The sequence below is a fragment of the Papaver somniferum genome, chromosome 6 (genome assembly GCF_003573695.1).
Source record: "Papaver somniferum cultivar HN1 chromosome 6, ASM357369v1, whole genome shotgun sequence".
Taxonomy (NCBI): Eukaryota; Viridiplantae; Streptophyta; class Magnoliopsida; order Ranunculales; family Papaveraceae; genus Papaver; species Papaver somniferum.
In genome coordinates, this window is record NC_039363.1 from 174981629 (window position 1) to 174993174 (window position 11546).

The 11546-nt window shown below is 37.7% G+C and overlaps 3 protein-coding genes and 1 pseudogene across 5 annotated transcripts; 3 read left to right on the top strand and 1 right to left on the bottom strand.

Moving 5' to 3' along the window:
- The first annotated feature begins 935 nt into the window (after positions 1 to 935).
- Positions 936 to 2057, top strand: LOC113291855. Its single transcript, XM_026541342.1, has one exon. The coding sequence runs from the start codon at positions 936 to 938 to the stop codon at positions 2055 to 2057; it is 1122 nt and encodes a 373-aa protein (XP_026397127.1).
- Positions 2058 to 2309: 252 nt separating this feature from the next.
- LOC113290187 (actin-related protein 2/3 complex subunit 3) lies at positions 2310 to 4998 on the top strand. Of its 3 annotated transcripts, XR_003331453.1 has the most exons (6): positions 2310 to 2422; positions 3275 to 3451; positions 3674 to 3736; positions 3816 to 3924; positions 4077 to 4343; positions 4656 to 4998. XR_003331453.1 is itself a non-coding variant. In XM_026539740.1 (5 exons), the coding sequence occupies exons 2-5, from the start codon at positions 3449 to 3451 to the stop codon at positions 4802 to 4804; spliced, it is 528 nt and encodes a 175-aa protein (XP_026395525.1). In that variant the 5' UTR covers positions 2310 to 2422; positions 3275 to 3448; the 3' UTR covers positions 4805 to 4998. The 3 variants fall into 3 exon arrangements, 2 of the variants coding, with proteins under 2 accessions (XP_026395525.1, XP_026395526.1); XM_026539740.1 differs by lacking the exon at positions 3674 to 3736; XM_026539741.1 differs by lacking the exon at positions 3674 to 3736 and having other exon boundaries at positions 3297 to 3451.
- An 861-nt stretch (positions 4999 to 5859) lies between these two features.
- Positions 5860 to 7476, top strand: LOC113291856 (annotated as a pseudogene).
- A 2913-nt stretch (positions 7477 to 10389) lies between these two features.
- On the bottom strand, positions 10390 to 11319 carry LOC113291857. The gene has a single exon (XM_026541344.1). It carries the CDS (start codon positions 11317 to 11319, stop codon positions 10390 to 10392), a length of 930 nt encoding a protein of 309 aa, XP_026397129.1.
- Between the last annotated feature and the right edge of the window lie 227 nt (positions 11320 to 11546).

An 11546-nucleotide genomic window follows, 5' to 3' on the forward strand; every position in this document is an offset into this window, starting at 1 on the left:
ACAATAGGTATAATACAAGGTGATCCTCTTTCACCTTATCTTTTCATTCTAGCAATGTAATACTTATCTAGACATCTCACTAATGCTCAACAGGATAAGTCAATTATTGGTATTAAAGTGGCTGCTATTTCACCGACCATTAATCATCTACTTTTTGCAGATGATTGCTTGATCTTTACTCAAGCAAATGACATTTAAGCTAATAATTTATTGAAGTTACTTCATGATTTTAGCTCGCAGTCTGGACAGGTAATCAATTTTGAGAAGTCTGCAGTGCATTTTAGCAAGAAAACCAATCCAGAAGTTGCTTCAGCATTAACACAGTTACTTGGTGTTAAAGTTATGAGTTCTAAGGAAAAATATTTGGGTTCACCTCTAATTCATGGCCATTCAAAGCAAGAGTCTTTCAAATCAATTAAAGAAAGTTTTGAGAACAGATTCTCTTCTTGGTCTAGTTCTTCTCTTTCTCAAGCAGGTAGAGGGACTATGGTAAAACATGTACTTAATTCAGTTCCAGTTTATCAAATGGGAACTTACTGCCTAATACTCTCATACAACAATTAATTTCAATTGAAAGGAAATTCTTCTGGGGCTACAACAACAACAGAGGTTCTAATCCAATTGCTTGGATAAGCATTTGTAAACCTAAGGAGTTTGGTGGTCTGGCATTTAGATATTTGGAGAAACTTAATCTGGCACTTCTTACTAAGCTTGCATGGAGAATTTGCACTGATTCAAATAACTTAATGTCTCAAGTCCTGGGTAGTAAATACTTCAAAGGTGGTGACTTACTTCATCAAAATATTTCCACAGCAAACTGCTCTTATGCTTGGAATGGCATTACAAAAGGATTAATGATAATAAAAGATAACTACTTCATGGAGATAAATAATGGGTAGAAAACAAAAATATGGCAAGACAGATGGGTACCTGGTATGTCTCAACCTCCTACTCCTATCAGTGATCTATACAGGTTTTATGATGTTGTAGAAGAACTATACTTACCAAATTCAAGTCTTTGGAATATTGATCTCCTTAATAAGTTATTTGATGCTGCCACCTCAATGAAGATTCAAGCTCTTTTTATTGATATCAGCAAAGAAGATGTAATGATTTGGTCTCCTTTTAAAGATGGTAAATTCTCAGTTAAAAGCACTTATAAACTTTTAACTCTCAATAACAGTGATATTCAGGTAAATGGTATTAGTATTAATCCAAAAGCCTGGAAGAATCTGTGGAACTGCTCAGCTGCTCAGAGGATTAAATTGTTCTCTTGGAAATGCATAAGGGGTCTTAACATAATAAAAATAAAGAGAGCTCAATGTAATTCTTCTTTGGACACTCAATGTGATATTTGTGGATACACTGTGGAAAACATAGAGCATATTATTTTTCATTGCAAGCACGCTAAAGAAGTATGGAAGGGTGTGAACATTAATATTGATACTATCTCTGAAAGTTTCAATTCAATCTCTGAATGGGTTTTAAGTTGGTTTGATCCTGACAACAATGCTCCAGAAGATAGTAAGCTTTTCTTGCTAATGATAAGCATATGGGTTTTATGGAAGGATAAATGTGATGTGGTATTCCAGGGAGTAAAACTCAACTCTATCTCTTCTGTGCATAAAATTTCTTATCATTTAGCTTCTCATTTGCGCACTTATAAGATATCTAATGCATCCACTCGGATCATTTCTAGTTTTAACTCTAGCTGGAAGCCACCCCCTAATGGTATTTTCAAACTTGATGTAGATGGATTCTTTGATTATAATACTAATCAATATGTTATTGGTGTTGTAATACGTGATCATACAGGTACTTTCCTTGGAATCAAATGGAACTATGGAGATGGAGCACTGAATCCAGAAGAAGCAGAGTGTATGGCAGTTCTAGAAGCTTTATTTTGCGCACTGGAGAGGAACTTCTCAAGCATTCAAATTGAAGCGGATGCCAAGCTAGTAATAGAATCTATTAAGAGTAGTAATTTGCTTACTCAATGGGAGAATAGAAACTTAATAAATGAGATACAATATCTCATCTCCAAGTTTTTGTTTTGAGATTTTATTTCAGTTGGTAGAAAAGATAATCAAATTGCAGACATTATTGCTAAAGATGCAAGAGAAAATTCTGCACGTTTTGAAAGTTATGTAAATTTTGAACCTCATATCTGTGATCTCTTGGCAACAGATCACAGCAATATTTAAGCAATAAAATTCTTTTTTATCAAAAAAGAAGAAGAGAGACTATACATCCCTTAACGTATAAACAGAGTGTGTATAGCAAAGCCTTTGAATCAGTAATATGGGTATCACGTCAGATTTAACACAGAGCCTGGCCTGCTCATTAAAATTCCCGAAAAGAATCTGTTGCACTTACCGTATGAAGAAGTTATCTCCTGGATCATCATCATCTCCTCTTTAAGGTATTCTCATTTTTACTTAGTTTTCCTGTAAATTGTTAAATTTCCTTAGTTTTATATGTATACAATTTACCGTCAGATCTATCCATATTTTAGGTCTGCAAATTGATTCATTTGAATTTCTAAGTGTTGATCCACTGAAAACGATCTAGCTTGCACATAACTTGAATTTTTAAGACATGGAATTCATTGAATTACAAAGAAATTGAGGCAAATTTGAATTCATCTCTAGCAATTTGGGAGAAGTATTGGGTGTTAAAAGGGAACTTTTTAGGGCATGATGGAGGTGAAATATAAAGTGAAATTCACCTCACCAAATAGATGTATTGGTTCTCTTTGGAACAATCATAGAGGATGAATACTGATTTTCAACATAACCCAAAACTGTTTCTAAATCTTAGATGTAATGAATAGGAATGTAGAAAAGGTACCTTAGTTGATGGTTAAAGGATTTGGCAAAATACTTTAGACCGCCAAAACATCGAAAGTCCTAAACCATATAGGTAGTATGTAAAACCATTTACAGATATGATGAAGGAGGGGTGAATCAAAGTATACAGTTTATGTACAGTTGAATGTACCATCAACCAAGGAAGTTATTTCTTTGTAAAACCCACTTGTGAAAAGATAAAGGCTTTTAAGTTATCTGTGAAAAGCGGATCGAAGAAGCAAAAACTGTCTAGAATGATTGATTATACGATTTTGTATATCCTAGAAGAGAACTGAACTATATACTGTGCATGCTTCAACTGTTGCATGTATTGCTATCTTGAGTTTCTTAGATGTACATTGAGTGGTCATCATTAAAATGTTTCAGAATGTCATGTAATAATCTATCATTTGCTTCTTTCGCAGCTAATAAGAAAACCTTTGTCAGATTGAAATACACAGAACGGGCGAGGATATTACATTGCTGAAACGAGGACTGCTCTTGAAAAGGTCACAAAGGAGAACACCATTGGTCACCATCTTGCTGACTGTGTGTGCTTGATAGATTGCTCACCCGTTATCTCATAGCAAACACTCAGAATGGTATGCTAAAAGTTCAATTGTTACTGTTGAGTCGGTATAGCAGTTCAATTTTTATTTCATTTTGTTCTTGAAAGTTTAGCTTTAAAATGCAACCAGATGAAGTAAGCAATCACATTATATTCAGCATTTCCTTCGCAAAATAATATTGTAATGTGTGTGTATATATGTGGATTCACCTTTTTTCTATTTCTATGCCTTGCTGATTGTTTTTTTCTGGAATAGTTCAAGGACACATAATAATTTGGTTAAAACTAAGTTCAAGAAAATAAAGACTCTTATACTAAGGTAGCTTCATAAGTTCCTATCTTTCATAATAAATGTAGTTATCACAAAATTAGCTCATAAATTGTAAATTCCGAGGCAGGTATACCATTCGAGTTTTGTTGATGATGAAGGTATCACTAAAGCTTGTGGATGTCCTCTACTTCCATTAAAAAGCCATATCAAGGGTCCTGCTCCCGTCTCAGATCAAGGTTGTTGCTATTCATGTATCTATATTTACGGGTTTCTGCAAATAATGAGAGGAACCATTCATATTTTGCAACTAAACCTCGGCACCACTGTATCTTCCCCCAGTTCATTTATCATTGACGGCTTTCTTGTTGTTGCGGTTGTTATTGTGCAGAAACTGACATTGTCGACGAAGCAATCACATTCTTTCGTGCCAATGTATTCTTCAGAAACTTTGATGTAAAGAGCTCAGCGGACAAACTGCTTATATATTTGACATTTTACATAAATGTGGCTCTGAAAAGACTCGAGGGGTGCAGAACCTTGGCAGGAGGAACGAAGGCCATCATAAACTTGGGTCTCGAGGATGTCCCTGTGCCTGGGGAGGCAGGTTTTCCCTTTGCAGGCCTTTTTCCCCTTCCTCAATCTGACGAAGAAGCAGGTAAAAATGGCTTACCCGCCTTGTACTTTAACAAAATTTATCTGTCTTATCCCACAATTTGTTTTTTCTGAAAGTTGCCTCCAAGTTTAGAACAAAAGATTCCGACCCTTTATAGCAATCACTTGGTTAGTTGCAACCACGCCTGTCTGAGGACTTCGTTAATGAGCGTCTTATAGCTGTTCTGTCGTTGCAGTAAAGGGTCAGGATCATTTTAGTTGAGGGAGTCTAAAACCTAGGTTCCAAAGATTTGATGTCTTTGTACATTTGTATGAAACAATACTGATTGTCAGTTGTTGCATGGAATGAATGCAGAGCTATTCAGGAACTATCTAAAGCAGATAAGAGAAGAAACCAGTGGAAGACTGTTGGGTGTTGCATACAGACCTAATGGGACCCCAAATAAATGGTGGATAGCATTCGCCAAGAGGAAATTCATGAACATTATTGTTCCCCAACATTAGTTTTTTAATTTATTTTTTTAAAAACAAAATAAAATGGGTTCCTCTTTGTAAGAAGTCCCAATCTTTATGCACAGTACTTACAAATTTTGTGATCGACTTGAATTTTGTTCCTGTAATTGTTGTTGTGTATTCCAAACACTGTAAAGAAAAATAGTAATGTATGTTGAAATTCAAATATTTTCGCATACGCAGAAGCAGGACAGCTTAAATTGTCTCCATATTCTGTGTGTACTAGTAGCAGTTTGCACTTTGCAGTTTGCATCTCTAGTAAATTAGAAGTAGGTCATGGACTCGCATTTGTTGGGTTGAAATATCCTAAGCTACTCCTATGACCTTGATGGTAACCAAGAAACTTTAGCGAGGATAGTTTTGACAATCGACACTCTAAACCCTACAATTTCTGCTCCTTTTTAAGCACTAGTATGGTCCCCTTTTCACTCACTCTGTTCCTCCCTTGTTTGTCCAGAGGAAAAAACCAAAACCCTACTGAAACAACAACGCCTCCTTCTGTCTCATCCATGGTTATTATCATCAATGGCAACAGCAAAATGGCGGCCGCAAATGGTTCCATAGCAGCAGTATCAACCACAAAATATAATCACACTATGATTTTTCCTCTCAAATATGTAAAATATCTTCGCATTTTGCAGCAGCTAGGAGAGAAAGAAGGCCGAGAAGCTGATGACTTGAAACTACTATTTGCAGCAGGTCTGAAATTTTTGATTCATTAAAATTCTTTTTAGTGTTGATCCATTGAAAAAACGATCCACTAAAATTCCTGATGTATTGCGTGCCCTTTTTTAAGACATGGAATTGAGGAAATTTGAATATATCTTTAGCAATTTGTGTCATAGTTCCTAGGAGCACCCATTGTATAATTCAGAATGTAGTTGTCACAAAAATAGCTAATAAATTTTAAATTAGAGGCAGGTATATATATCATTCAAGTCTCGTTGATGATGAAGGTGTTACTAAACCCTGCGTGTGTGTCGTCCCGTCTCTCTGATTAAGGTTGTTGTTATTTATGTATCTATAGTTATGATATTCTACAAATTATGAGAGGAATCATTCATATCTTGCAACTAAACCTCGGCATCACTGTATCTTCTTCCCCTAATTCATTCATATATCATTGACGGCTTACTTGTTTTTCCGGTTGTTGTTGCGCAGAGACTGACAATGTCGACGGAGCAATCGCATTCTTTCGTGCCAATGTATTCTTCAAAAACTTTGATATAAAGAGCTCGGCAAACGAACTACTATTATGTACGACATTGTACACAATTTGGCTCTGAAAAGACTTGAGGGGTGCAGAACCTTGGCAGGTGGAACGAAGTCCATATAAACTTGGGTTTCGGGGGTGTCCCCGTGCCTGGGGAGGCAGGTTTTCCCTTTGCAGGCCTTTTTCCTTTTCCTCAATCTGATGAAGAAGCAGGTAAGAATGGCTTACCTACCTTGTTCCTTAACAAAATTTATCCCTCTGATCCATAATAAGTTCTTAGAATAGTTTTCTTCTGATAGTCGCCTTCAAGTTGAGAATTCTTTTTTTTTTTTCTGATGGTTTATTGCAATCACTTGGTCGGTTACGACCACCATATCTGGAAGGACTGCGTTCATGCATGTCTTATAGGTGTTCTGTCGTTGCAGTAAAGGGTCGGGATCATTTTTGTTGAGGGGGTATAAAACCTAGCTTCCAAAGATTTGATGTCTTTGTACATTTGTATGAAACAACATTCATTGTGAGTTGTTGCATGAAATGAATGCAGAGCTATTCAGGAACTATCTAAAGCAAATAAGAGAAGAAACCAGTGGAAGACTGTTGGGTGCTGCATACAGACCCAATGGGACACCAAATAAATGGTGGATAGCATTCGCCAAGAGGAAATTCTTGAACATTATTGTTCCCCAACATTAATATTTTAGTTTAATTTTCGAAAAACGAAATAAAATGGGTTCGTCATTGTAAGACTTAGTCTAATGGTACTCCAAGATCCAGGATTTGGAGGAAAAAGCGTGGTCTAATGTGTCACTGTTACGGAGATTCCCAATTGATCCAAGCGATTGCTTGGATCTAATCTGGGTGCAATCCAGGCACGCCATTAGAAATGGCGCACCCAAAAGTGCTATACGCCATTATAAAAGGCGTGTTGTAGCATATTCGAAAATTTTGTTCCCTCATACGTCGTTAGAAAAGGCGCGGCACGGTATTTCAAAAGGCGTCCACTGGTAACGCCATTACAAATGGCGCGTCGTATTTATACTTATTTGACCTTTTTTCTCTAACACCCTGTTTACACCCGCAGATTATACGACAAACTATGTGCGTATACTTTCTACCAGGTTCCTACACCGGTTTACACTGTAATGTTAAACGACGAGTTATTTACGTATACTTTCTCATATCCCAATTTAGTAGTTGAAAGCACTCAGACCAATCAATTTAAGCCGTTATCATTAAGTCATCTACACACTGTTTTTTACCACAACTTCGGATAAAAATCTCGTTATCCTTATCAACACACTGTAACAGCAAGATTCTGTAAAAGGGGATTTCATTTATAAATAATAACAATTATTTCATATAAATACACTCCAACCACTCAAAGAAATACACCATAAAATTAGTGGCGATCCTTCTTGTCTACCGGATTAAAAATGGGTTCTAATCGCAAGGGAAAACAAATTGTGTGTGTAGAAGCAAACCAAATTTGTCCGCTCTGTTTCCTTGATGACCATTCAGCCATGCAATGCCCTTTGATGTATTCCAAGTGCCCGCAAAAGGGTTGTGCTGGCATCAAATTGTTACTAGAATCGGGACCTGGACAGAGTAGGTACCTTCGTTGCCAATTCGACAATTTTCGTGAAGAAACTCAGTGGTTGGAGGATGCAATCAAGTCCAGAGATGATAAAAAGATTAACGAACTTTGCAAAAACTTCAAACAAAAAGGGATGATTAAGGTTGAACATGAAAAGGGGGCGTCATGCCCAGTCACTGGATGTAGGTTTTTTATAAAACTGCATCGTTCTAAAGATAAGAACACCTATGGTGCACATTTCTGGGAATGTCCTAGCTGTCATTTGGTGGAATGGGCCGAGTAAGTACATTTGAGTTTGCTCCTCAGGCGGGTATGGCGTTTTGGTGTCGAGTGAGGGAAGACTTTTTGATTCAAATTGGGAATGGAAGCGTTTGGTATTCTGCTATACGTATCAAACACCGCGTTAGCATGCTAAAAAGGATTTGTGGTCGTTTTAGGCAGTATCGGGTTCTTGCAAATAGTAATCGTGCCCAGGCGATGGCCATGTATGAGGCGGAATTAGGGAAACCTTTCAAACATTTCGTGGCCAATTATTTTTTTGGTACTCACATATAAATTAAAATCTTGTTCTCTTGAGATGTTTATGCGTGGTTAATATTGTTTGTTCGAAATCGTAAAATTTTTGTGATGTTATGTGTTTTCTTACTTATTGCAACAAGTAACGCACAACTTTTGAAATAACTACTTTTATTTTAAACCTCATAGTACATTAGAACAACATAATTAATTAGTCTCGTGAGGGTTAAAATACAGATTTGACCCACAATAACTTTTGATGATGTTGTAATGTCTCAAGCCTCTTCTCCATTTAGATTTCCCAGAAACGGAGGAGGAATCTCCGCAGTATCATATTCATCAGCAAATGTATTCTTAAATATTTCATACACCGTTCCATGTGTCCACAATCTACCCTCCGCCTCATATGCAGTTTTTCCCAGTTGGTACTACGTAAAATTCATTTTTGGTGTTAGTATACGGTTAATGTGTGAAAAAATAACGTAAATACAAATAGTTGTAATAAAACTTACAGCCGCGGCAACGTCATATCCCCCATCATCCATTCCCCGGATACTCTGTTTCACAAAGCCGACATATCTCTGAACATGTTTTTTCAACATGGTCACTCTACACGGTATTGACTTTATGTTTCTTGCATTCTCGTTGTTAATCTCACTTCTAAAATGTCCAAGTATTCGCTGCCAAAAACTAGTCGCATTAATGTTTATGTCGATAATAGATTCTCTAGCAACGCCACAATAAGAACGAATTAACGCGACATCCTCTTCGTTTGAAAATCCAGCCATATTGTTGTATGAAAACTAAGAAGAACTTGGTATGATAGAATAAAAAAGGAGATGAGGAAAGTAAGACTATTGGAGGGTGTTTATGTTAGACATAAAACACACAGTACTTATAGATTTTATGAGATGTGTTAGGTGGCTTCCCTTGCCTCATGCAAATGCCTCAAAAAAACCCTTCAATAATTTTAAAGACAATCACTGCTCTAAAATAGAGCACCACATTTCTGAAGGGGTGGTAACTGTTTTGCATACAAGATATCTAGGGACGATACTCTATTTAGGTGGTTGATTGAATCACGTGGGTGGGGATACCAAGTAAAGAAAAAAGATATCTCCAAAAGTATGGAGATTCGTATCAAGATGTGTCGATTGTTGTATACCTCACTTTTATTTGCTTATCTAAACCAACACTGGTCGACATAATGTCATTCACAATACCTTCACACAACCTTTCCGGAACTAAAATAGTATCTTTTTCCCAAACGTATCAATCATCCTGAAATGGCCGGCGAAGATCCCTGGGAAGGTTTTGATGAAGACGAGCTTGCAGCGGTGTTAGATAGTTACTCAGATGCCACACAACAAAGTTCCATGGACTACTCAACAAACACACCAGTTGTGCCAAACATATCAAACCCATATGATAACCGCAATAAATCGGTTGTCGTTGATCTCACCCCATGTCCAATAGTGAAACATTCAGAGCGTTTAATCCATAACTCACGTGGTGCCTGTAGCAGTAGAAAAATCATCCCCGGACCTGCGAGAGAGCTTCAAAAGTTACAAGAACACAGACATCGTAGGATTGTAACGGGAGAGGCGGATGTATCTACACAAGTCCTCCAACGATTAGTTAGGGATGAAATTGAAGGTGTTAACGATCATCATTTCCAGACTAAACCTTGGTTCTTTGCACAACAATATTTCTCAGAGGGGAGAACCGCGTTGGGATCTATTAAACCAATAAACCAAAGAATCGAAAGGTTGGTTGTTCTGGTGGAGGAGCAACGGAAAAATTTAGATGATTATTCTTTGAAAGTGAAGGTGCTTTGTCCATTTGGTTAATCAATTTAAATTTCGTGATCAATTGTGGGAATCGATTACTCATCGTTGGGTTTCTATTAAAACTGCAGGATCCAAGTGGTAAAATGGGGGCAAACGTCTATCGCAAGGTGGTGGAACATCCAGACTATGGGAAGCATATTAGGGTTGGAGCGGTATTAGTTTTGAAGAAAGTGGTTATATTTTCTCCAACGAACAAAAACCATTGGATTAACATAACCGTACCCAATATCGAAGAGGTATGTTCAAAAAAGGCTCCTATAAGATGTTATTTCATGAACCTTTTTGAAATAAAATTATTAACTTCAGTTATGTTATACAGGTCATCCCATCGGAATCCACTGTTGGTGAGATGCGTCGTCGGCAAGTTTGAGATAACTATGATAGAAACCAAATCCGTTTAAATTTAAAGTTTGGTGTTAATGCGTCGTCGCAGTCCTTGAATGTGACGCTGCCTGATGTGCTCCGTTATATCTGCTTGCAAGTGTCTCCAGCGGGCATGGCTTCTATAATAAGCACGCGCTTCAGTCACGTTACCTTGTACCAGAGGTGTTTCTTCTTTTCCATCATACCTCGCCCATACCCTATCACGATATTCATACTCCACACACATGTTATGCATTATTAAACAAGCTCTTATAATTGTGTTTAAGTCACGAGGAAACCAGTAACGACAAGGATTCCTAATTATAACCCATTTGGCTTTTAGACCCTCAAAATCACGCTCCACATCCTTCCGCATCGCAGAGTGGTATTCATTAAATTTCTTATGGATTGCCGGCATAGTCTGACGTCTCTTATAACCATGAACAACCCCAGGCATTTCATTATAGATTCCGTCAACCAAATAGTATCCATGTCTGTACACGTGACCGTTGATGCGAAATTCACAAGGAGGATCCAACGCGTTCTTCTCTCTATCAAACAAACCCGACTGGTCCAAAACATTTAAGTCATTGTTAGCACCGGGCGCACCAAAGTAACAGTGCCAGAACCATCTGTCGTATGATGCAACAACCTGTAAAACAAGATTTGATTTCTTATATTGTCCAACGTGTCGGCCTTCTTCGTCAGTAGGACAACACCTCCACTCCCAATGGGTACAATCGAGGCTTCCAAACATTCCAGGAAATCCACGAGCCTCATTCTCAGCTAATAGCCTCTTTGTATCTTCGGTTGTTGCGCGCCTCATGTAACGATCGTTAAAAAGCCAAAGTAATGCATCCATAAACTTTTTTACGTACATGTATATTGTAGACGCAGCCATTCCAGTGTAATCGTCAAGGCTATCGACCCGGAATGTTACAAGCATCCCTCCGTTGCCGAAAGTCCTCATCTTGGGCGCAAATTTCTGGTAATAATCTAAGAAATAGTTCTCGGGGCAAACCTTGGCGAGCCTTAAAACGCTTAGGTCCGAATCTGCAACCCGGGTTGAAGTAGTCCTGCATCATCCTAGTATCCGCTTCTACACGGCATCCGTTTATGCTTCTTCTAGTCAAAACAACCGTTGGTTCTGGTTGGTGCAAATCGTGCGCCTCCTGCAACACTTCCTGATACATGATT